The sequence below is a fragment of the Poecilia mexicana genome, unplaced genomic scaffold (assembly GCF_051168715.1).
Source record: "Poecilia mexicana isolate PSO_F unplaced genomic scaffold, ASM5116871v1 scaffold_10, whole genome shotgun sequence".
Taxonomy (NCBI): Eukaryota; Metazoa; Chordata; class Actinopteri; order Cyprinodontiformes; family Poeciliidae; genus Poecilia; species Poecilia mexicana.
In genome coordinates, this window is record NW_028263379.1 from 18598939 (window position 1) to 18621665 (window position 22727).

At 38.2% G+C, this 22727-nt stretch overlaps 1 protein-coding gene across 1 annotated transcript; it reads right to left on the reverse strand.

Annotated features, from left to right (window-relative positions):
* On the reverse strand, window positions 1-12069 carry LOC106920849 (neuronal acetylcholine receptor subunit beta-2-like). Its single transcript, XM_014992141.2, has 6 exons — window positions 11968-12069; window positions 5241-5386; window positions 5067-5111; window positions 4515-4624; window positions 2359-3349; window positions 1-576 (listed from the first exon to the last, which is right to left on the reverse strand). The coding sequence occupies exons 1-6, from the start codon at window positions 12017-12019 to the stop codon at window positions 421-423; spliced, it is 1500 nt and encodes a 499-aa protein (XP_014847627.1). The 5' UTR covers window positions 12020-12069; the 3' UTR covers window positions 1-420.
* Between the last annotated feature and the right edge of the window lie 10658 nt (window positions 12070-22727).

Consider the following 22727-nt stretch of genomic DNA (forward strand, 5'->3'; position numbering starts at 1 on the left):
CACACACAATGAAGAAGTTAGGCAAATGCTTTCCAAGAGAGAAATGTGAGTACTCACAGTCACAAAACCCATCAGAACTTTTATTTGTTTTCTCCTGTGTCTCATTTACAAGGCAAATATAAATTATATAAATCCATACAGCATATGTGCCATTGGCAAAAAGAAACAAAGGGAGTTATATTGCCTCATAAACAACGATTAATTAATCTTGTTGCACTGTTGATTATAAATTACCTGATATGACAACACTGGCATATGGTGCGTAGAGGACAATAAAAATCAGAAGATCAAAAGTCAGCAGGTGAAGTGATGGATGTGCAAGATGCATGTGTCAAACATCCTAACAGAGATCTGTTTAGTTCCCAGAAAATTAATTTAATTTTAGAGGAATGCTAGAATTTAAAGGTGGAGCTTCTGGTTTTATTTATGCTCTGCGTCTTCAATAACCGGGGTGTTGTAACTCTGGAACAGAGGCTGCATGAAAAGTCCTGCAGTACCAACGACGCACACACATACAAAAATCCACAGGAAGAGGCGGTCAATCACCATGGCCACATATTTCCAGTCTTCAATGATCTGCAGAGAATCAGAGAAGTTGTTAAAAGTTGTCAGTTTGTTGTTTAAGGTCTTCAGCTAAGGAGTAATCGATTGGTAAAAAACAATTGGTAAAAAAAAAAAAAAAAAAGGAAATGGTGAAAATGTCAAAGTCAAATGCCTGAAACCAGGAGCTCATTTAATACTATAAATAAGTTGTACTATTAATAAATTAAACAATAAAGATGTAACAGACTACTAATGATAACTTCTGGACCTACAAAAGCCTTATCAATCAGTAAGTTGTCCTCAGAACCAGAAACGTGTCAAAACATGTTGAAACACAACTCAGCAACTTACTGGTCTTAATTATTGTCTCATAGAGTGATAATCAGATCTGAAGTTTTTTACTATTTTGTAGTAGCAGCATAATGTCAATCATTTTAAGTTTTTGCAGTTGAAAATGTTCACAGTTTGATTCTTCAACTTTCAATCCAACGTCTCTACAGTTGTTTCAAGCTGACTTTCTGTATCATTTCACTGCATTTTGCCATAAGTAGCGTGAATTATTTCCAAGTCGTTTCTGCAACATTGTTCTCAACAAAAAGTTCAGAAACAGCACAGAAAAAATCAGTTATGCAAAGCTAAACAGGCAGAGACAGAGAATAACAATTAATATGTGCTGACTCCACAGCGAACATAATTAACATGTTAAATCTTTAGAAAGGGAAGGACGCAACCAGGTCCGTGGGCATATGAGGAGGGGATGCACCTCCTAACTTGGATTTAATTTTTTTTTTCCTGGACAAAATAATCCACACTTTCGCAGATTTTCCCTCCCTGATAAAACACAGTATCGTCCACGTGGGAGCAGTTTATCAAGCTGTCTTGTAGAGACCTGCAGGCGTACGACAGATGGGAGCACTGCAGCTAATTTGTAAAATATTCTGCTGAAATCTTGAGTGACCCCAAATTTCTTCTGCTTCCTTATTTGTTTTGCTTCCATAAAGACAAGCTTTCATTTCTAAAGTTGTTAAGCAACAACTCTTCTGGCTATGTGAATGGTTACTCAAAACATTCCTTCACACAGCCACTTCTTTTTCAATCATTAAAGCGGGTATATATGGGTTCATGGTGATAATGAGTGAGATAGCAGCCAGTCAAGAAAAATCCTCAGGAAATCTGGAAAAATATTGTTCTGGATCACTTGAGAAATTACATTCAATTCTGGCTCCTTAGAAATAAAAAATAAAGCATAGGTGACTTGAAGGACCTGCATTCATAATACCACCTCTAGTATTGATAAAGGTCTTTTAGTCTAGTCAAAAGTCAAAAATTGGTCAGGCCGGACCAAACGCAGCAATCAGATCCTAATTATTACCCCATGCTGTGTCAGATATAATTATAATCATCAGATGTGCTTCTTTAAGATTAAACACAAAAAGACTAAATATAATAATATAAAAATAAATATTTTTATGAAAAAAAGCAGTATACTGTGTAGGGGGATTTCTGCAGTGAATGATAAACTTGTATCAAGCATCATATATACTCTTGTAACTCTTAAGCTTTGTACAAATTTTGTCTCACTACAACCAGAGATGGTTGCAATGTGGCCCAGTCAAAGTCCAGACCTAAATCCAATGGAGATATTTCCAAAACTATGTTTCACTGGCACACTTACATTTCCAGCTACGCACTATTGTTTGTCGTACTTTCACATTAAATCCAATTAAAATACATTGAGGGTTGTTTTTTGCAATGTGACCCAAAGTTCAAGGAGTGATAATAGTTTCCCTGTATTAGTGCCTCAAAATAACTTACCCCTTCATCATCATCTTCACTCTTCATTTTCTCAGCAATGTAGCGCACTCCATCCACTGCGTCCTCCACATCAATATTGCTCTTGAGCGTCATCCTCCTCCTGATCTCTGTGTTCTCCGATAAGTCACTGACTCTCCAGCCGTAGCGCTTGGCTGACTCTTCATTGACATAGAAGGACGGCGAAGAATCCGCCACCCCTGCAGAGATACCCGTCCCACTCTCTGCTCCGCACGGCCTCTGATCTGAACACTTTTTCCTCTGGTGTTTCTTCCTGAATTTCTCGCGGATGTTTGAGCTACCGGGTCTCCTCATGAAGAGGAAAGAAGGGAGCCGGTGGAGAAAGACCCGCTTGACCCAAGGCGGCATGGTGTGTGTGCTTGGGGACCGATGGTGGACGTTGAGCACGCAAACGCTTGTGACAATGGAGAAGGTGACCAGCACCATTGTAAACATCAGGTACTTCCCAATGAGAGGCACTGCTAAAGATGTTGGTGGCACTATCTTTGAGATAAGAAGTAGAAACACAGTCAGGGCGAGGAGGACGGAGATGCAAAGAGTCATCTTCTCACCACAGTCTGATGGAAGGTAAAACACCAGGATGGCCAGGGAGGTGATGAGGATGCAGGGAATGATCAAGTTGATGGTGTAGAACAGAGGTTTCCTCTTGATGATGAAGTCATAGGTGATATCCAGGTATCTGATATCGTTTGGGTCTTCATTCTTGCGTCCCGGCAGGGAAACGATATCCCACTCACCGCTGGGTTTGAAGTCATCCCGTGAAGCATAATCGCTGAGGAGGTTGAGATCTATTTCTGTGTGGTCGTACGTCCAGGAACGAAACTTAAGGGTGCAGTTTTGCTGGTCAAAGGGGAAATCTCGGACTTCGATTTTGCATGCGGACTTGTAGATAGCCGGCGGGAGCCAGTCAACATCTCCATTGTTGGAAACTAAAGCGTTGGAGTAGAAGGAAACTTCATACGTTCCATCAGCGCTGAAAGAGACGAGAAGACCAAAGGTGTTTTTAAAACCCTTCTTTTTCAAGGACGGAATAATTACAGAACATAGAAACATAGTAATCAAGTTTGAAATAAAGCTTGATCAAAATTATGACCAAGAGCTCCAGCATATCATTACACCCTCACTAATATTTGCTTTGGCACATTTTTCTCAGTGAGTCGAACCTTCAAACTCACTTTTTGTAGCCATCAACAAGTTCCTGATAAAATTCTGGCTGGATATTTGAACTGGTAGGATCAAACCTTCAGCCAGACTTCTTTTCAACTGAGTTAAAGCTGAAACTTTAGATACATAATTCTGCAAGCTTTACGTCAGCCTACTTTATCCATTCTAAAACCAGTTTGGATGTGTGTTAGGCATCAATTGTCCTGTTTTGTTTTAGGTCTGATAGAAAAGGTTACCCTCAGTATATCATAGACTTTCTCCAGTAGCATTTCAGCTGGGCCAATCAGAAAATAGATAGAGAAGTTGTGAACGACAACATCTGTCCACCTGCAGTTTTAACAGTAGTGACGGAGGAAGTGTGAAGCTGTTCAGTCCGTGTGTTGGCCATGTTCACAGTGGGGGACAGTTGTTTACTGCACTGGCAATTTCCGGTAAGCTTCATAGCCTCCACAAGGTTTGCCTGTATACATGACTGGCAAATGTTAGATATTGGGTAAAGTTTAAAGCTTCAACAGAGTCCACACCTCCAGAGAAACGATATTAAGAAACATTTCTGAATATCATTTCTCAATATTTAGAAACTACATTGAGAGCTATCATTTCTCAGTAGCCAAGAGTTTACCTAGCAATTGGTGTTTCCTAAAAATAAAAACATATAAATATATATTTTTTCCCTTGTAGTGACCAGAAACACCATTAGTGAAAGAAACTTGAAAACTATTACCTGAAACGACGACAAGATAAAAAATATCAATATCAGAAATGAAACAGGGGAACTGAATTTGAATTCCCATTTAGAAAGTTGAGTTTTGTCAAGCATTTCTCTCAATCCTCCAATTTCATTCCAGCTATGCTCACACATGCACCACATGCGTACACACACACACACACACACACGCACACACACCCCCACACACACGCATACACGCACACGCACACACACACACACACACACAGTCAGAAAGCCATCTTACTTGTTATAAAGGACGATATCTGGAAGCCAGATGTGCTGTGACGGGAGCCTGATTTTCTTGATTCCCTCATACTCGTTGGGATCCCACATTAATCTGTAGTCATTCCATCCCTGATGCAAGATTAAAGTTATGGAAATCCATGTGAATTAATTAAGTTAAAAACACACACACACACAGTCATTTCAAAATATCCATTACTTATCCCCGACAAGGAGCTTTGAAAAGATGTACAAATAATTGTAACAAAACAAAATAAATGAATGCTGAGGTCATACGTAAACAGGCTGGTTCATCCATAAAAATATTGGTTGAGTCAGCTGTCAACGTGTGTTTATAATAGTAGCACACCAAAATCTTTGGCTAACATGTGAGCTGACCTCACCAGGGAACTTTCTCTTCACGTCTGTGCACAATTTTCTACAAACCACTGCACTGCGACAAATCTAAATACGTTTGTGAGCGTATGACACTGACTAATATAACTAAAGGCACGCAACAATCCCTTTTCTCACACAAATATAGCAACAGACAATGGAGTTCAGCTGAACAAACCTGGGTTAACCAGCAGTTGGTGGTCATGATCTGCTCCCTCTCGTTCTGAAAGGCAGACAAACATGGCAACACAGTTGAGACACATAGAGAAATCCTTTAAAATAGCAATCCATGACGATGTGATGGTGCGATAGCAGCATGTCTTTTCAGCTGTGGGATCCTGCATTCAATTACCACGTTGATCAGCTGGGCCAGAGACACTTGTATGTTAATGGAGACCTGCTGGCTGTTGTTGACAGCCGGCCTGATCAGCTTGTTATACCGCTCCGGTGACAACAGGTGACTCACCAGCCTCTCCTCTACGTCTGCACACAGGGCAGCTGGGTACATGCAGAGATAAACACACACGCAGAAAAAGAAAACTGTTGGAAACAAACTGACTAAAGCTTAGTGTCATTTTTTACATAATATCAAACATGTATGCAGTCATGTACAAAATCAAGCCGATTTCCTTCTTCAAGCTTTCATACTAATATCTTATCTCGTGTCTCTTACGCTATAGGTTTTCATATAAATTAAATATTATAGCCACAAAAACATGAAGTCATTTCCAGCTAAATACATTAAGCACAAAAAGTAAGGAAATGTGTGCGTGATTCATTATTTCTATCCACCCAGAAACAAGTGGATGAAACACCTGTGGATGCAACGCTGTCGACCTGTAATCACTGTAAAACCACCAAAAGGCAGCTATTCCAACACGATAGGCATGTGAGAATCTGTAGACTACTAGTAATGCACTTCTCAGATTTTCCACCATCTCACTAGTAAAAAACACGGTGTGGGCAGTATTATGCGGGGGGAATCATTTTCTTCAGCAGGATGGGAAGGTGGATGGAGCTAAATACAGGGCAACCTAGATCCAAATAAAGGATATGTTGTGAGACTTGATTATTGCTTTTTACTGACATCCTTGCCCAGAATGGTTGAACAAAAGCTTTTTTGCAACAAGACTTGGCAGACACTCACATCTTTAAATATGCAAGACTGGTGGAGACGTAACTCAAACGTGGTGGAACAAAGTAGAGTCAGAAAGGTGGACATTTTTTGGTCAAATATTTTTGAAATTGTGTGTCATTTTCCTTAGACTTCATAAATATGCATTACTTTGTGTTTAATCTCAATAAAATACTGGGTAACACTTTATTTGAAGGGGGGTGAATAAGACTGACATGACACTGTCATAAAAACCTGTCATGAACATGAATAAGCCTTCATGAATATTTATGATTGTTGTCATAAAGAGTCATTCAGTAAATTATGACACTTTTAATACAAAGTTGACATTATTCAAAATGTCTTTGTTATGACAACTTGACATTAACCAAGAAATCATTACTGATATAAATTTGTTATAAAAGTATTACTGATTGCATTTTAAAAACTAGGAAACTTTATGTTATTAAAGGTAAAGTTTAAACGGTAATGATTTCCTGGTTAATGTCAAGTTGTCATAACAAAGACATTTTGAATAATGTCAACTTTGTATTAAAAGTGTCATAATTTACCGAATGACGCTTTATGACAACAGTCATAAATATTCATGAAGGCTTATTCATGTTCATGACAGTGTCATGACAGTATTATTTCAGCCCCTTCAAATAAAGTGTTACCAAATACTGTATACTAAAGTTTCTGCTCAAGTGTGAAAAGGTTTAAAGTTTTAAAGGGTATAATTTTAATTGGAAGATACTGCATGTATAATGACATGCATGCTCATAAAGACACTATTTAAACCTCACCATGGTCGCAGTGGAGTGATGAACAAAGACTGAGGTTTCAAATAACCTTACAATAGTCCTTTGACCTTGTATAATCGGCGCTTCTGTGGCAGCGTCCTTTTGCTACTTTTCTCACCGTCCCGCACCAAACAGAAGAAACCAATTTTACTTTAAAAATGCAAAAGGGGGGCAATGTAAAAATAAACCGTCCCACAAAATATTTATCAACTGGGAAAGATAAATGTCTTCCTATGAATGCCAGAGCAACAGGAAAACATGAAGACGTGTAGCGCACACTACACACTACACACTGCGCGAGGCCATGTTAGGTGTTAACTCTGACAGCAAATCCTCAAAGAGCAAATAAGGAAAGAATGAGCTCTATTAGCTGAGGGAAGCTGAGATGGAGCTTTGTGTCTACCAGTGGGTCTCATCACACATGCATGCCCACCCACAGAGAGAGACACTTCGGTCCGCCTCAGTGCACTCTCTCTTCACGTCAATAATTTATGGCCACTAAAATAAAAATACCATCATTTTTGGTGCAGAGAGACTCAAACATAATCAGACATTAATCTTCAGGTCTTTCCCCACTCACGTAAAATCTTTCAAAAGATCAGAACATGGAGATGAAAGAAGAAAAAAAAGATGAAGAGGGTGATGTTGTGTTTGAATGACACAGGCAGAAGATCTATTATCAGACGATACATAAAGGAAAACAAACTTTAGATTCTGCATCTTTTGGGTTTCTTTTTAGGATGGTGAATAATTCAGGGGAATGCCATCTGTGGCGGACCGAAACAATTCAGGCTTTAGCTGTACTAGGATTCACTCAGTACACTGTCCTAATCGGTCATTCTATTAAAAAAATAAAAAACAGAGTGCCACTCGTGCATCGTCTGACAGCATTGTGGTCAAATGCTGTCAGACCTCTAGCATTTTTTATGTGAACCTTCCTGGAGTTTCTGATTTCTGTTCATTGCTTTGTCTCAATGTTTTCCCTCTTAGTAAAATGTTCTCTAAATAAGGATACAAAAACAATGAAAGCTCTATATTGCCACATTGTTTCCTGTTTTTTTTTTATTTCTTTCTTTGACGTGTCTGAAAACCATGATGGCTTACAACAAGAAGAGAAACAGGAAGCTCAGAAAATGGCTTTCTTCCTTTTCTCAGCTCCCACTGTGTGACTTTTACATGAATCCACAGCTTGGGTTGCAGCTACTGTAACTGCTACCACAGTTTGTTTTGCTGATAGCGTTGATTTCTCAATTCATCCACTTATTCACCATCATCACAACAAGCGTGGTGAAACAACTTTATTCAGTAAATTGTAATATTATGAGTTCAGTAACTCAATAAGTGAAACACATTAGGCAGACAGACGTCATCAAACCTACTTTCTGGTTAATTATGATGTTTTTCTACTTACTGCTAATGAAAACGTAACATTTCAGACTAGACTGTTACATCAGATCAATAAGAAACACTTAGTTCAGAAGTGTGGGAATAACAATAATAGAAATACCTGTTGAAAGGTTGTTTTCAGGATACTTTTAATCTTACGAATGAGCTTAATCGAAATGCATATTCTAATTAACTCTATAGCCTGTCAGCTCATGGATAAGGGGCCCTGGTGACTTCACATTTATCAGTACTTATGAGAAAAGAGTTTTTATTATAAATAGTATCTTTAGTCTCAGAAAAAAAACATAGTTTTGAATTTTTGGGGGGATTTTTTTTTATAATCCACATAAAGTCATGATTATGTATATATAGTTTCTATGCATCCAGAATGCTCAGTTAAATGTTTTAACTATTGGTGTCAGAATGTTTTGAATATAATTATTCAGTTGGGAAAAAATACCATAATTCCTATTTTTATTTTTTAAAGCTTATCATTAATAATCCATGACATCATGTTTGCTTCTGGTGCAAATATGAGATGACAAACAGGCTCATTTCTTTTAACCATAGCAACTATTAGATACTATGGATACAAAATATTGTTTTGGTGTGGTGTCAGGCGAACCAACTCAGATGTAAATATCTGGACTTTGGACTTTGCGTGGAACCATATGCTTTGTTGCAGTGAAACAAGGATGGAGGCTTTCAACAACAAAATAGTTCCACCCGGTTCAGCTTCTCACAAAGAATGGGTAGTGTGGGGGAAAAAAAGTAAAACTCATAACTAAAGTGGAGGGTGTCTGATGCAGTGTGCTTAGCGGGTGGAGTAGTCATGTTGCAATTAAAAGGTTGTAGGGTGAATTACAGCTTCCTCCTATCACATGTTGATGTGCCTCTGGGCAAGGCACAACCCAGACTGCTTACCAATCTGTGTGTTAGTGTATAAATAAATGTAAGTGTGATTGGATGAAAGTAGCTACAGTGTAAAGTGCTGTGAGTGGTTAATGTGAGTGGAAAAGTGCTATATAAGCTCAGTCCATTTACAATTTGCTATTACAGCGATAGCATCAGGAGCTCTTTGGGATATAAACACACAAATAGTTCTCTGGACACAAGATCCACCTTTATCCAAGGACATCTTCAGTCCCACCACCCACCACAACAAATGACAGACAGATTGTGAAGAGAAATGGTCAAATGGTCTCTGTGTAGGATTTATCCTCATGAAATGCTATAGAAGAAAACTAAGTAGTCTTCTGTTTTCCATTAAATAAATGTAGGTTTTGTTATTTTCAAAAGTTTGTCTGTGGTGTTATACCACAGCAGTAAAATATGTTTTCTTAAAATAAAAGTTTTTACTCATATTTATGGTGGTAAATATGTTCTACACTGTGTGTAGCACCTTGCCAAATCCAGACACAAACAGTAAGCCTGAGATTAATTGGAAACCAGAAACTCCATGAGAAAACACACACAGAAATCAGCTCTGCAATGAATAAAATGTGTTAATGTTATCAGAATGGAGTAAAATCAACCATCTGGAAAATTTGTAAATTCTGCTTCGCATTCATGTCTGTTACAAATTTAAATGAACTCTGTCCATTCTAATAAAAAAGAGTGATACCCGGTAAAGGATTATAACTTTAATCCTGTGTCTAAAATAAAAGCATGCGGTCAAAGGGACGTTAAAGCATTATTGAGGCTGTAGGTATATCTGAGTCTGTATGAATAACTCTGACTTTAAGTGGATGAAAGAAAATCTTTCATAATATCAATATGCATAACAATAATTCAAATAAATCATTAAAAGTTCAAAACCGGTATGTCATTTATGTTCCTGATAAGTGGACCACTGTGTCACCTGCGGTTGGAGCAGAGGTGATAATAAAATATTCATAAAATCAGTTCGGCTGCACATTAACTAATAAATAACATAAAAATAAATTAATTTGAGAGGAAATAAATTCCAACCGGGACAGACAAAATAAACATTTAGTGGTTTTATTTGTTTCAGTTGGAGACACACGACCAGAATGTTGTTGTATTTTTGCCACATGTATTAACAAACCAAATTATGATACACATTAGCATTGGTTTTGTATTTTATATTGTGTTCTTTTGAGCTCATTTCAGTACCATGTAGAGGTCCTGAAGATATTTTAACTTCTCATAATCTTCTAAATTCAGGCTTTGGGTTGAAGGCTGAGCTCTTACCCAAATGACTGCATGCTCTCAACGCCCAGTATCTTAGAAAAGTATTGCCTGTTTTACATCCACAAAGCTTAATAACGTATTTCACTGAATTTTCAACAGACTAAAAGAAAGTGGTGTATAATTGTGAGATAGAAACCAAATTTGTCATGGTTGTGGGAGGTTTTTAACTTAGAAAAGTGTAAAAACTGACATGTATTTGTATTCAGTCTCATTAATTCTTGTATTAAGTCCTATAGCAAAGTAAAATTTTGTTATTTTTAAAGTTTTCAGAAGTAACCAAAATGTTGTCATCCTGTAATCCCAGTGGCCTCTGAAGTTTATTAGTAAATAAAAAGCTTAATGAAGACCAAGGGACCCAACAGACAGATCAGGGATAAAGGTGTGGAGTAGTTTAAGGAAGATTTAGGATATATAGTGCAACAATGTTCGACAATTTCATTGTTTCCCTGAGAGCTATTTGAGCCAGCATCCTAAAATTGATGCACACCATACACAATGTGTCTTTGAATCATCCTGAATTAATATGAGTAACAACAAAACTTAATTTCTCTTTGGGATTAATAAAGTATTTTGAATTTAATTGAATGTCACACCAGCACCTAGATGATAATCCAGCTAGGACATGCAGTAACTTGCAATGACTTGCAGTAACTGATAAAATAAAGTCACTGTTGAAAGTTATTCATAAAAATATGTGTTTACCACGAGCAGTGAAACGAGCACAACAAAAATGTTGAAGACGTTGCTCTGGTCAAACCAAAACTAAACCCTGTGGCATAAATACAAAACACTGTTTGTCAAAGCAAACTATCCGTTTACATACCATCCCCATAGCAACGCATGGTGATGGCAGCATCATGGTTTTGGGATTCTTTTCTTCAGGAAGGACAGCTAATCTGGTCCAAACTCAATTGTCCAGTAATTGCATCACATAGTGGTTCTGTAGGAGGTGAATGATTTTTTGAAAACTATGTACCATTTTAATTATACTTTACAGTTAGGCATGATCCCACTTTGGATTGGTGCAACACAAACAAATTCCCAATTAAATTCCCCCAGATTTGTTAATGCAACACAAAATTTCGTTGCATGTAGGGAACAGAACACATATTTTAATTCCCTTCTTGTGTTTGTAGATAACATTATTCAGCTTTACATACCTTCAAAAGTCATAAAGCTTAAATTGCTTAAATTAAGATTTGAGGCTCTATCTCAGCATATCACACGTCACCTGTGTTATAATTAAAAGGTAGTTTAATTGAACCACCTGCTTTAAAGTCCAATTCCCACTGCATTGAAATTGACTCCAGAAAACTAGCCATGGATTAAGCATTTGCATTGAAATAAATAAATATAATTCTACCCAGATTTTGCTCCTTTAAACTTATTAAGCAATAACTTAATGATTCGGGGCAGAAAGTGCAATAACCTTCAACCAGTAACATCTCCATATGGTCAAGAAAGTGAACAGTAGGGCAAGACAATTTCAAGACAGCTCATCAAATTAATAATAACAACAATAATAATAATAAAAAAAATAATGCATGAGAAAACTAACTCACCTTCCACGGCGAGAACCAGGAGAACCAGCGCTGTTTTCACCGGGACCCCCATCGCTTTATCTCCTCCAGAGCGACGCGCGCTCCCAAACTTCCAGATGGAAAGTCTGTTGCGTTTTCTTGGCGTGAGATTTACTCAAATCAGCAGGAGGAAAACGAAAAGCAAACCAAGACTAAAGCGCTTATAGTGCTGCCATCATGTCACACTCTGCGGCTGAACGCCGGTAGCTGATGAATCTCGGAGGCATCTAGAGGATGGAGAGGAACGCAGGCTGCAGACTGAGCCGGGAGAAGAGGAGGCTGGATGTCTTCTGCAAGAGCGCACCGCCGGTCCAGCAGCTGTGATTGGAAGCCAAGCCGTGGAAATCCGAGTCCTGCCTGGTTTCCTCTCACCGATGCGAGTTTTGTTTTAATAGAAAATACTTGCTAGAAGTAAGAGGCTCGTTGACTCAGTTATCGAGATGGAGGATTAAATCACTCTCTTGGCTGCGTCGGTTTCACTCTCTGCTCACCTGATCCACAGTTTCAAAGTGTGATAATTAATAGGAAGCTATTAAAGTTTCCTGAGGATGACCCTCAATCCTTAAAATGAACTGAAACCAAGCTAATCTGGATTAATTTTCTTGCACTTTTAATTGAAATTGGTGCCTTGAGAGTTGATTTGTTGTTAAAGCCATAAAACGTTCCATAATCAATTAATTATGAGCAAAAATGTTAATTAAACTAAGGCAGCCACTTTGCTTCAGGAAAAATGCTTCACCATCCGGGTTGGACAACACATTGTTGTCCAGGTCTGAATCTGAGCGACTCTTGGATTTCTGATGACTGTGAATTGGTATAAGAAAAATGAAACAAAAAAGATCATAATTTCAAGCAGTACTGTTGAAACCAATATTAGTCGTTCTTTCTGAATTTATTGAGATCATGCAATTTGTTGCAGTTGAAATGAAAGGAATCAGCTTATCTGAAGCACAGAATGGAAGTGTAATCTTCTGTAAAAAAAATGCTGTCAGCCAGCTTTACAGCACATTTGATCATATTTAAGGCAGACCTTTGTAACTTCATCTTTATCTCATCTTTCAGGTGTAGAACTATCAATCTTCTAATCTAACTGAAATAATAATTTTCCACAGCACTGGCAATTTTTGACTAATATTTTTGAAGAAATCTCATGTAATGCACGAAATTTCAAACACATTTTGATCTGATATAAAATATTCTTTTAAAAAGACATTTTATGCTTTCATGAATAGACAGATATTCCACAAAATAGTCACAGCTCCGGTTCCAGTCTGACTCTGTTGTCCTGCCGTCACGCCCTGTTTCAGCCACACCTAAGCAACATGCAAGCATTAGCCTTCCAAAGTCCCTGGCTGTCTCTCCTAATGAGCATTATCTCTGCGTCCTAAAAGCAGAGAAGAGAAAGAAGAGAAAGAGAGATTTAATCAGGGCTTCTCAGAGCTCAGTGTGGGGTCAGCTGAAAAGCCAGACACCAAACACACGAGCATGGAATATACTGATAGCATCTGAGCTCTTGGTTTGATCTTACTGAAACTGGATTTTTGCCATATGAAATATGACTGCTAAAGAAACTGACTGATTTTGAAAAGAGCAGGATACGTAAATAGGTTCTGGTCCTGGATGAGCGACTGATGAGGCTGGTTCAACAAATGATGGTTAGTTTGGTTTCTCCATGCAGACCTTTTCAGGTGGTAATTGCTTCTTGGAGGGCAGAAATTGTCCCCAGCCTCATCTGACGCTTCTCTCCCTCTGGACAACATGGCGCCCTGGTGAAGTGACCGATTCCCCTCCTGCATTAATGCTGTCATAAATTCATATCACATGGACACATTAGTGTCTTCATCTGACAGAAGGAGATGGGGCTTTTTAAATTCCAGCCTGGTGACCTGTCACAGTGGGACATTGTCTCGTTCCACTGGGACAGACTCCGTACACGAGGACGTCCTCTTCTCTCAACCTGTCATCTTTTTGAATACACGTACAGTGCTTCTGCCAATTTTTTTTTTTTTTTTACCTCTGTTTACTTCTTTTTCTTTTTTCAAACTGAAATGTTTTAGTTTCTCAAACACATTTTCAGACCAGCTACAGATATCTTAAGTAACCACGCAATGCAGTTTTAAAAATTATGAGTTAATTTCTCCAAGCAAAAGAAAACTATTCAATCCAGTCTTGACGTATGCGATAAAGTGTTTCTCCTCTAAAACTAAAACTTTGGCAGCAACAACTTCCATCAAGTGATGCAACAACTGGCAAACCATCATCCTGCTTCACAGCCTACGGGTGAACGGTAAGCCACAAAGTGATGCTCCGACATCCTGCGTCAGGATTTTCCGGTGGTGAGCAAGAAGTTTTGGTTCCATCATCTATTTGAAGCCTGAAGTAGCAAAGCAGATCTGGACCTTCACCTGTTTGACAGCTGCGTGACGTTTATTTTTCTAAAATGCTGTCTTCATTTTGAGCCTGACGTAAACGGACTTACACATTCCCAAAATGTTCTATTTTTGTTTTGTTTGTTCACCAACAAATTTCCCAAACACTCTGGGGATTATCGATATGTTTTTGGAAAACAATAGACAAGGCTTTGCATTTTTCTGTTATGCAGATTTTAAACAGTTTGGTTTTTGCTGAACTCTGAGATAAAAACAAAAGAGGCCTGCAGTGGTTTATTTAAGTTTTATTCTATTTTAATAAAATTAACGTGGCAAATTACAGTTAATTAAGGCTGGCAAAAATATTTTAACATAAGGTTAAGATAGTTTAGGTCTCCTTTTTCCCTTAAAAATATAAGTACTTTAAAACTGCTTTTGTGTTTTCTGTGTGTCTTTATCGTATACTAGGAGTTTTATCAGCTAAAACCTTGTTATTTTTAGCCATTTATTTTATTTTTATCATTTAAAAACTACAGGGAGATTACAGTTTAGCGGTTTGCTCCTACAAAATGTGTTACACAGCTTAGCACAATTGAGCTCATTGTTTTTCGATCAATTTAGGTCACTGTCATTTGTGTGGAAGTTCATAGTGTTAGCATGTTTGTTTACACACTATCTGGGGAGGAAATATTCATACACACAGCTGAGTTGACATGCAGGTGTGGTTTTACAATTTTTGGATTCCAACGGACTCTTACATGAGCAGGAAACACTCATGAATAATAAAACGCTCCACACTATTTCCCCTCCTCTGCAGTTGTTTCTGATGCGTCTTCACGCCACATCCATGGATCGCTCTCTGCTGCTGCTCGGCTGCCGACTCATGCGTAATGAATTCAACACGAGATGAATGACTCAAAGTTATTCTAGAAGCAGTGTCGTTTCCTTTTCCTCCAGTGCAGCGATTTCTACAAGTAGAGTTGGTTTGGCTTTCGTGCAGCTGCATCACTTCGGCTCTTGTGGGCTTGACCAGCTTTGCGCTACCGCATGAAAAACGATACAAGTCGTGATTATCTGGGGCAGATCATGAAATGTGCTACTGAACACAAGCCCGATGGAAGAGTCCTGAGCACGAAAGGTTGCTGCAGCCGTCCCAACTGAAAACCAGCAGAGCAGCTGTGCGATGCAGATTTTGAGGGCTGTTGGATTAACGTGAATAAATTATCCAAAATAAGATCAGTCTTCTATAATAATCACCAAGTTTACATTTTCCAGCAGCATAAAAGCGTAAGTGTATTGTTGGAAGACCAAGTAGCTGCAGAATTTAAAGTGGATTTAAGTTTGTTTAACCTTACAAGCAAAGGTTATGTGTAGATTTACTCTCAAAAAAGGGCAAAAAAAAAATTACAGAAGACAGAAAATAAACATCAGACAAAACTTTCAAACAGCCAGTTGGTTCATTTGATACAACTAAATATACAACAGCTTTGAACAAATGCCTTAGGGAAGTAAAACAACACTACGGGTCAAGAGAAGGTCAGGAGAAGATGCACAACTGAACCAATTTTATGTACAGATGAATTGATGAACTTGACCACTTTTTGGCTTGGTGGTTGTTATTCGTATCACCGTGCAATGAAGCGTTTCACGTTATCACATTAGAACCACAAATCTTACTGTGTTTTCGTTAAATACTTCTGCTACAGCAGTGTGTGTGTGTGTGTGTGTGTGTGTGTGTGTGTGTGTGTGTGTGTGTGTGTGTGTGTGTGTGTGTGTGGGGGTGTGTGTGTGTGTGTGTGTGTGTGCCAGCAAATCTCCGAGAAGGTGGTTCTTTTGTGGAAAGTTCAAGAGAAACAGATCTTTCATCAAATCCTGCTCTTTATCCCCTCCAATAACTCCCATGATCCAAACTGATGTTAGATGCTTTCAGTTCAAATATCGATTAAGAGAACAGAAACTAAAGGGACAAGAAAAATCCAAGTCTTACTGTAAACATAACTTTTAATAAAGTTGGAACATTAAAAAAGAAAAAGAGACTTTCTTTTTTTTCTTTTTCTCAGTGGCTGCTCAAATAATATGTTGCAGCTCTTTAAGTAAAGTCATAGGATGATCTAGGAAAGTAGACTGAGTAAAATCTGTGTTTGCAGATTTTTGTTTATGAAGAATATTGTACCAAACAATATCCTTGACTGCACACAAAACAGAAGTAAACAAGCCACACACACCTAAAGAAAGTGATCCCTCTGAGCCTAATGTATGTTTTCAGGGAGCAAGAGAAACTTTTAGGAGCAAGATTTTAGTGTAAAATAAAATTAGATCACATACAAAAGATTTATGAACTGATTTTTGAGAAGAAAAAGACAGTGTGCTCCAAACGCAGCATTACTTGTTTTTAACACCAGCAGCTTTCGCCTTTTCCTTCCAGATATCCATCTGTCTTCGTCGACTTCACAGACTAACTTACTTATCTGGCTTTGACCTTTCTCTCAACCCTCCTTCAAAAACACAATATTTTTCCATTTTCATCAACTCAGCAAAGAGATGAATTTGATGTCCATGGCCCGATGTGACATGATGGTCTGAGCAAATATGACAAAAATCAACCTCAAACAAATGTTCATGTAACATGGTAGGACATGTTGTGCTCACCTTTTTCAGTGATGGGTTGAAAAAGACTTTAAATCATAATCAACCAAAAGAAAAGAAGAAAAAAAAAAACGAGGAAAAATAACGATTGCTTTCACAATTTTAAAAGTTAGAACAGCCGCTGCATTTCTTAACAATCGGGAATATTCTTTTTTTTGCGTGTTTTTGTACCTGATGTATCAGTGCAAGATTTATTTTTAATCAAACTTCGTTTTAAAAAATCACAAGTGACCAGTTTTATTGCTTTGTCAGTGATGGTTTTGTTTTTAACTCACCCCTTTGCACCTGAGCAGGAGAAATTGATGAAGCCATGGAGCGTGCAAAAGATCAAAACAAAAAAAAAACTGTGTGATATTTTTTCTTTTAATTACTTAATTAAGAAAAGACACATGCAAAGACAATCAGAAAGAAGTTAAAATAATAAATTCACACTTTATCCAAGTATTTAAAGAATAACAACAGAACAAAAAAAAACATTTTCTGAGTGTATTTTCTCATTTAAACTTTCTAATCAATGCATTTATTCAAAATACATCCATACATAATGCATGCTGGTTGCTCAGAAATGGAAATGAGCTTTTGTTTGTGTTTTTCACTCTAAAGGACAGCAACAGTCGGGGGGGTTTTATCTTATCAGATGACTTAATGAACTTTGTTCATCTCTCTGTGGTTCACACCAGCTCCCTGGAGAGAGAATTATCCATCAGACTGGGAAGAAGACCAGAGGCTCCTGCTGTCCATGTTCCCGCTGTGTAACGCGCAGCACACAATGTGTTGATGTAGCATATCAGAAACGGAAAGGATTGCATTGATAGATTCAAAGCTTTGCACCGCAGCTTTTCCGCTCCCCACATACTTCTTCCACCTGTCTGAGACACACCTCACGCTCCACGAGCGACAGCGAAGTCCTCTGGCAACCCAAAAAGGATGACAGCATGTAAATCCACCTCAGAGAGAGGGAACCCTATGACATAAAAAACACTCAGACAGACAGACAGACAGACAGACAGACAGACAGACAGACAGACAGACAGACAGACAGAGATTGACCTGCCATGTCATGCCCTGCTAATGTGTTCAGTTCAAGGAGAGTTAAAAAAAAAAAGGTTTGGAGAAAGGCAAACACAGAGTGTGCCAGTACACACCCGCTTATGTGTGAATAAACGTGAGGCAGGCAGAGCTTGATGCCCTCACTTTCCTTTTATATAACGGCAGGATGGAGAAGTCGTGTTCCCTGTCAGCCTGGGACAGTCTGCACACTACACACATGCTCTCCCACACAAGCAAGAGTTTTTCATCTCTGTTTTTTTTTTTTTTTTTTTGCTTTTATACACAATAAAAGTCGAGTACAAGAAAGAGAGAATTTAACCATCTCTTCTGTGAAATATATAAAGCATATATGAAATATACATCGCTTTTGTCCTCAATCCATCCACGCATTATTCTTCCGTCTATCCATTTTAACATGTGTCAATTTATCGACCTATTAATTCATCCTCTCAATTATTCATTCATCCATGTATTTGTCCGTCATGTCCATCCGTCCTTCCATTCATTAGTTTTTCCACGCCTTCATCTATTTGTTCTTCTATGTGCCCATTCATCTAACCCTGTTTACATCTATCCATTTATCTACACAGTCATTTATCCTTTTTTCGTGTCATCCTTCTGTGTATTCAGACAGACTTTGTCCATTGGTCTTTACACTGTTTTCATTTTTCGATCTTTCCATCCTTCCAGCCTGTGCTGTTTCCGTTTTAGTGCCTGTTAACTCTTGAGATACATGCCTTATGTATAGTGTGAACTTTTGTGTTTATAATTTCAAAATTGGCCCGAAAACACAGAAGACTCTGACAATTTCAATGCAGGTGCTTTTAATTTAATATTCGGTTGTGAATTTTGGAAAATCTGAAGAATAACGAGGATCACTGAACAACATGTCAGACAATGATTCAGTGCTCTGAAAAACATCCATTGAGCTGATGGCAGAAAATGTTTGCTCGTGTAATCAGAATAAAGGCTTTCTGAAGAATGACTGCGTTCATTGGTTACATAATTGTTCAATGTGATGCCCTCTCTCCCTCTTTCTAATCTGATACTGAAAGACACAAATGGGGAAAACTGATCTTCTTCTCTGTCACTGCGAGACAAGCTGTCTGAAACACATCGGTTGTTGGAGCAAAGCCTCAAGACATCGACACACACACACACACACACACACACAAACCCAGAGTGAGACCAACCAACCAAACAGAACATTCAAACCAGAACTTTCACCACTGGGATTCCTCTCGGGTGCTAAAGCTCAGCTGTGGAAAATAAATAAATTAATAATAGGCAAAGCAGTTCATGAGGAAATCAGATGTGATGCATTTTAAAATGTTTTGTAGCTGTAACAAATATGGGGAATGTAATCCACACTGTGTAAAACGGACTTGTGGGTATTCCAAGGTTTAACCTTCACAATTGCATTAAATTTTTCAAATAAATATTGGATCGAGTTGAATATTTTTTTTTAGCTAATTGGCTAATTTCTTCTGTTAAAGTTGGGCAACTTTGAACAGCCTCAGTAAGAAATATAATATTATGTCTGGGTAAAACATGGGTAAGACACGGCAAGCTGCGTCTGTTCCCGGAAATGTCTGCGCCGCCAGTTCCAGACAGAAGTCCCCCATCACTTCCACTTCAGTGCAGAGGAAGCAGGTTAAAGGAGTGGGTGGTGATCACGGCTGAAGCAAAGAGGCAGAGGAGGAGGCTGAAAGGGAGGGTGCATACGTAAAAAGACAAGAAGAGAGCAAGGAGAGCCAGGGAGAAAGAGGCGTTTGAGGAGAAAGCGCAGAAACAGGAAATGAGGTGATGGAGCAGAAGATCGGGGTGTGTTAGGGGATGCATTAGTAAAAGAAAACTGGGGACTAGAAGCTAGAAGTTAGGTGGGATAAAAATAAAAAAAATAAAATAAAAAAACCCTTGGTGACTCATCAGGTCAGGAAAAAGAGGCACCTCATTCCATTAGGCAAAAAGTTTAAATTTAGAGCTGCTGTCACCCTGTTGCTTTTCATGCCATGCATGCTGGCACCAAGTTTTAAATGAAGCAACTTTTGTGAAATAAAATCCTGTCACTTCTTTCAAATATGATGTGTTCATCCCTTTTTATGTGTGTTTTTTTTTTTTTTGTGAGTTTAGCTGTAGGATGGTGTGGGGTCTCGTTTTTCTTCAGTATTTAAGTAAAGGCCTTCTGTTAATGTTTTTGCTTTAATGAATCAGAAAGGATGCATTCGTGTTCAGCCATGTTGCATTCGAATGAAGGTGAATCTTTAACAGGGCACACAGAGTGTTTGCATTGTTTTGCATGACATTTGGTAAATGTTGTTGTTGGGAATGTTTAGAAGTAGCCATGTAGCAGCAGCATTGTCACATGTGGCGTACAAGGGGTGTAAGATTTGAAGCATTCATGCTGTGGAATTTTTCAGCCATATTTAGTGAAGCAGTAGTGACAACTGTTCTGTACTTTGTGCGAATTATTTTACCGACTGAAATGGCTTTCTCCCCAGGGCAGCGCAGGTTGGTGGGCGCAGAGGTAATCAAAACACAAAAACACCACCAGCTGGAAGTTTTCAGTTTGCACTGTATGGCCACTGCATGGCTGATGATGTTGAATTAATATGGCCATGATCTGTGAAACCCTGATACAAAGAAAAAAATAAAAGTCCAGAAAAGACCAATTTGTTTTTTAGTGTTTGATGTGTAATTAGTTTCACAATGAAAACTTGATTTTATTTGTGCAAAACAGGCTTCATTGGGGGAGTGAGTGTTTTTACCCGTGTGTTGGGAAGCAAAAGCAGCTCCTGCAACCACTTACAAGAACTGAATCTGGTGGCAACACATGATTTAACAGTCTCCCAACTTGACTATTAGAGCTTGATTTATACCAATGTTTGCATCTTTCATGAATACGCAAACAGACACAAAATGTTATGGCACAACCAAGAACTTGGGTGTCAGACCTGACAGCAGGAGTTTTCACTGTCGCTTTGAGACTTGATTCAATAGCGCTGAGAAAAATACACAACATTCAGATGTAGGCTTAAAATACAAAATAATGATTAAAAAACCCAGTATTCGTGTGCAAACAAAAATAATTTCAACATGTTTTCCTAAGTTGAATATCTCCATCTTTTCTCGATCTTGACCTCTGAATCCAACATATGTGTGGTTCTAATGCAAAATCGTAATTCTGACACCAAAAATTAGGTGCATCCAAAAACAGATTACATGATCCTACTTCTTTCCTGGTGTTTTCTGTATGGTGTGCCCTCGTAAGTACAGTGACATTTGTGTTTTGTGTGCCTCAATCAGCCCCAGGCAAGCCACTTGTGAAAATGAGGCCATTTGTGCATGAAAGCCTAGAGGTGACACCTGGCCTTTGAATTTCAACATACAACATTTCATAGGTTTGTACAGTAGCACAAATGCTGTTCATCAGCAGAAGCACAGGACAACGGCACTGCTGCAGGGAGACGTGGTGGACGGCTCATCTGTGCACAAACTCTACGCTGACATTTCTGTCACTGTGAAGTGTAAGAATATTTCACCAAAAGTAAGCCGTCGTTTTAAAAGGAACAACAATTACAAGGTTCTGAAATGACTCGAGTTTAACCTCAAACAAAAACTGGATTTGAAAACTGCATTTAAAAACCACAGTAAGTACAACCTTCTGCTTCTACTGGACTGAAGAGAGAAACTAGATGCTGCTCAGAAAAAAGCATCTTAATCACTGATCACTAGCAAATTTCACCACTTCTACTGAACTAACCTTCAACGTCTCTTCAGAACAAAAGCCAAATGTGTACCAAATGTAGCAAAATGATCCTAGCAGGATATTATCAACAGAATAGCAGAAAAAAATAAAAACAAAATAAGTTTAGACCTTGGCTAAATTAATACAATGTGGTGGGACGTTAAGAAACCTCTAAATTGCTGCAATCTTGTTAAGAGGGACATGATTCCTTCGACACGATGCAACTTATAGTCAAACAGAACAAAGTCCCTGAGTTACAACTGCTAAATGTTTCAACAACTGTGTTTATAATAAAAACCTCATTACTGCTCTTAATATTTTTCATCATTTTACTCATTACTTAATTTTCTCTCTTGAGCAAAGATATGATCCAAGTCGGTAAATGCAGAACAGTGGCAACATCTAGTGGTCAATAAGGTTATTGCATCCAATAAAATCTGTTCGCTCTGATGCTGCGTTCCAGTAACCTCGGAACTCACCTCTAGCCTGAAATAAGTCTGGATTTCAAAATGGCCACGACCATCGACATAGTTTGCAGTACCGCTTACAAGCACAATTTTAAGCTTTAAATTTCATAAGCAAACACCATTTTTAATTTTAGTTTACAGTTGCAGGCAGGTGTTAAGTGTAACATTTGATTTTGGACTCACAGTTGTATGAGAGTCTAGTAAAATAGCTTTACTACATCTTAGTAATGTTGACGTGAGGAGCAGCCATGATGAAAATCCTACTTCGATTAGCATTCTGGTTGATTTTTTTCGACTAGGAAGTCAAAATTTCCAAATTCCGAGTACAACTTGAATGCAGCTTAAGCTTCAGGTTAATATACATCATGACAAGTAGCCCAATAAAACCGCATATTTTTTTCCTCACTCCAATTCTCAGTCTTTACTTATAAACAATTATTACAAAATACAAAATTTAAAAAG

Coding starts and splice junctions, on each gene's coding strand:
- LOC106920849 (XM_014992141.2), bottom strand. CDS start 12,019: ATGGGGGTCCCGGTGAAAACAGCGCTGGTTCTCCTGGTTCTCGCCGTG. Junction 5,112..5,240: donor TGGCCCAGCTGATCAACGTG/GTAATTGAATGC, acceptor TCTGCCTTTCAG/AACGAGAGGGAGCAGATCAT. Junction 577..2,358: donor GTGAAGATGATGATGAAGGG/GTAAGTTATTTT, acceptor GATTCTCTGCAG/ATCATTGAAGACTGGAAATA.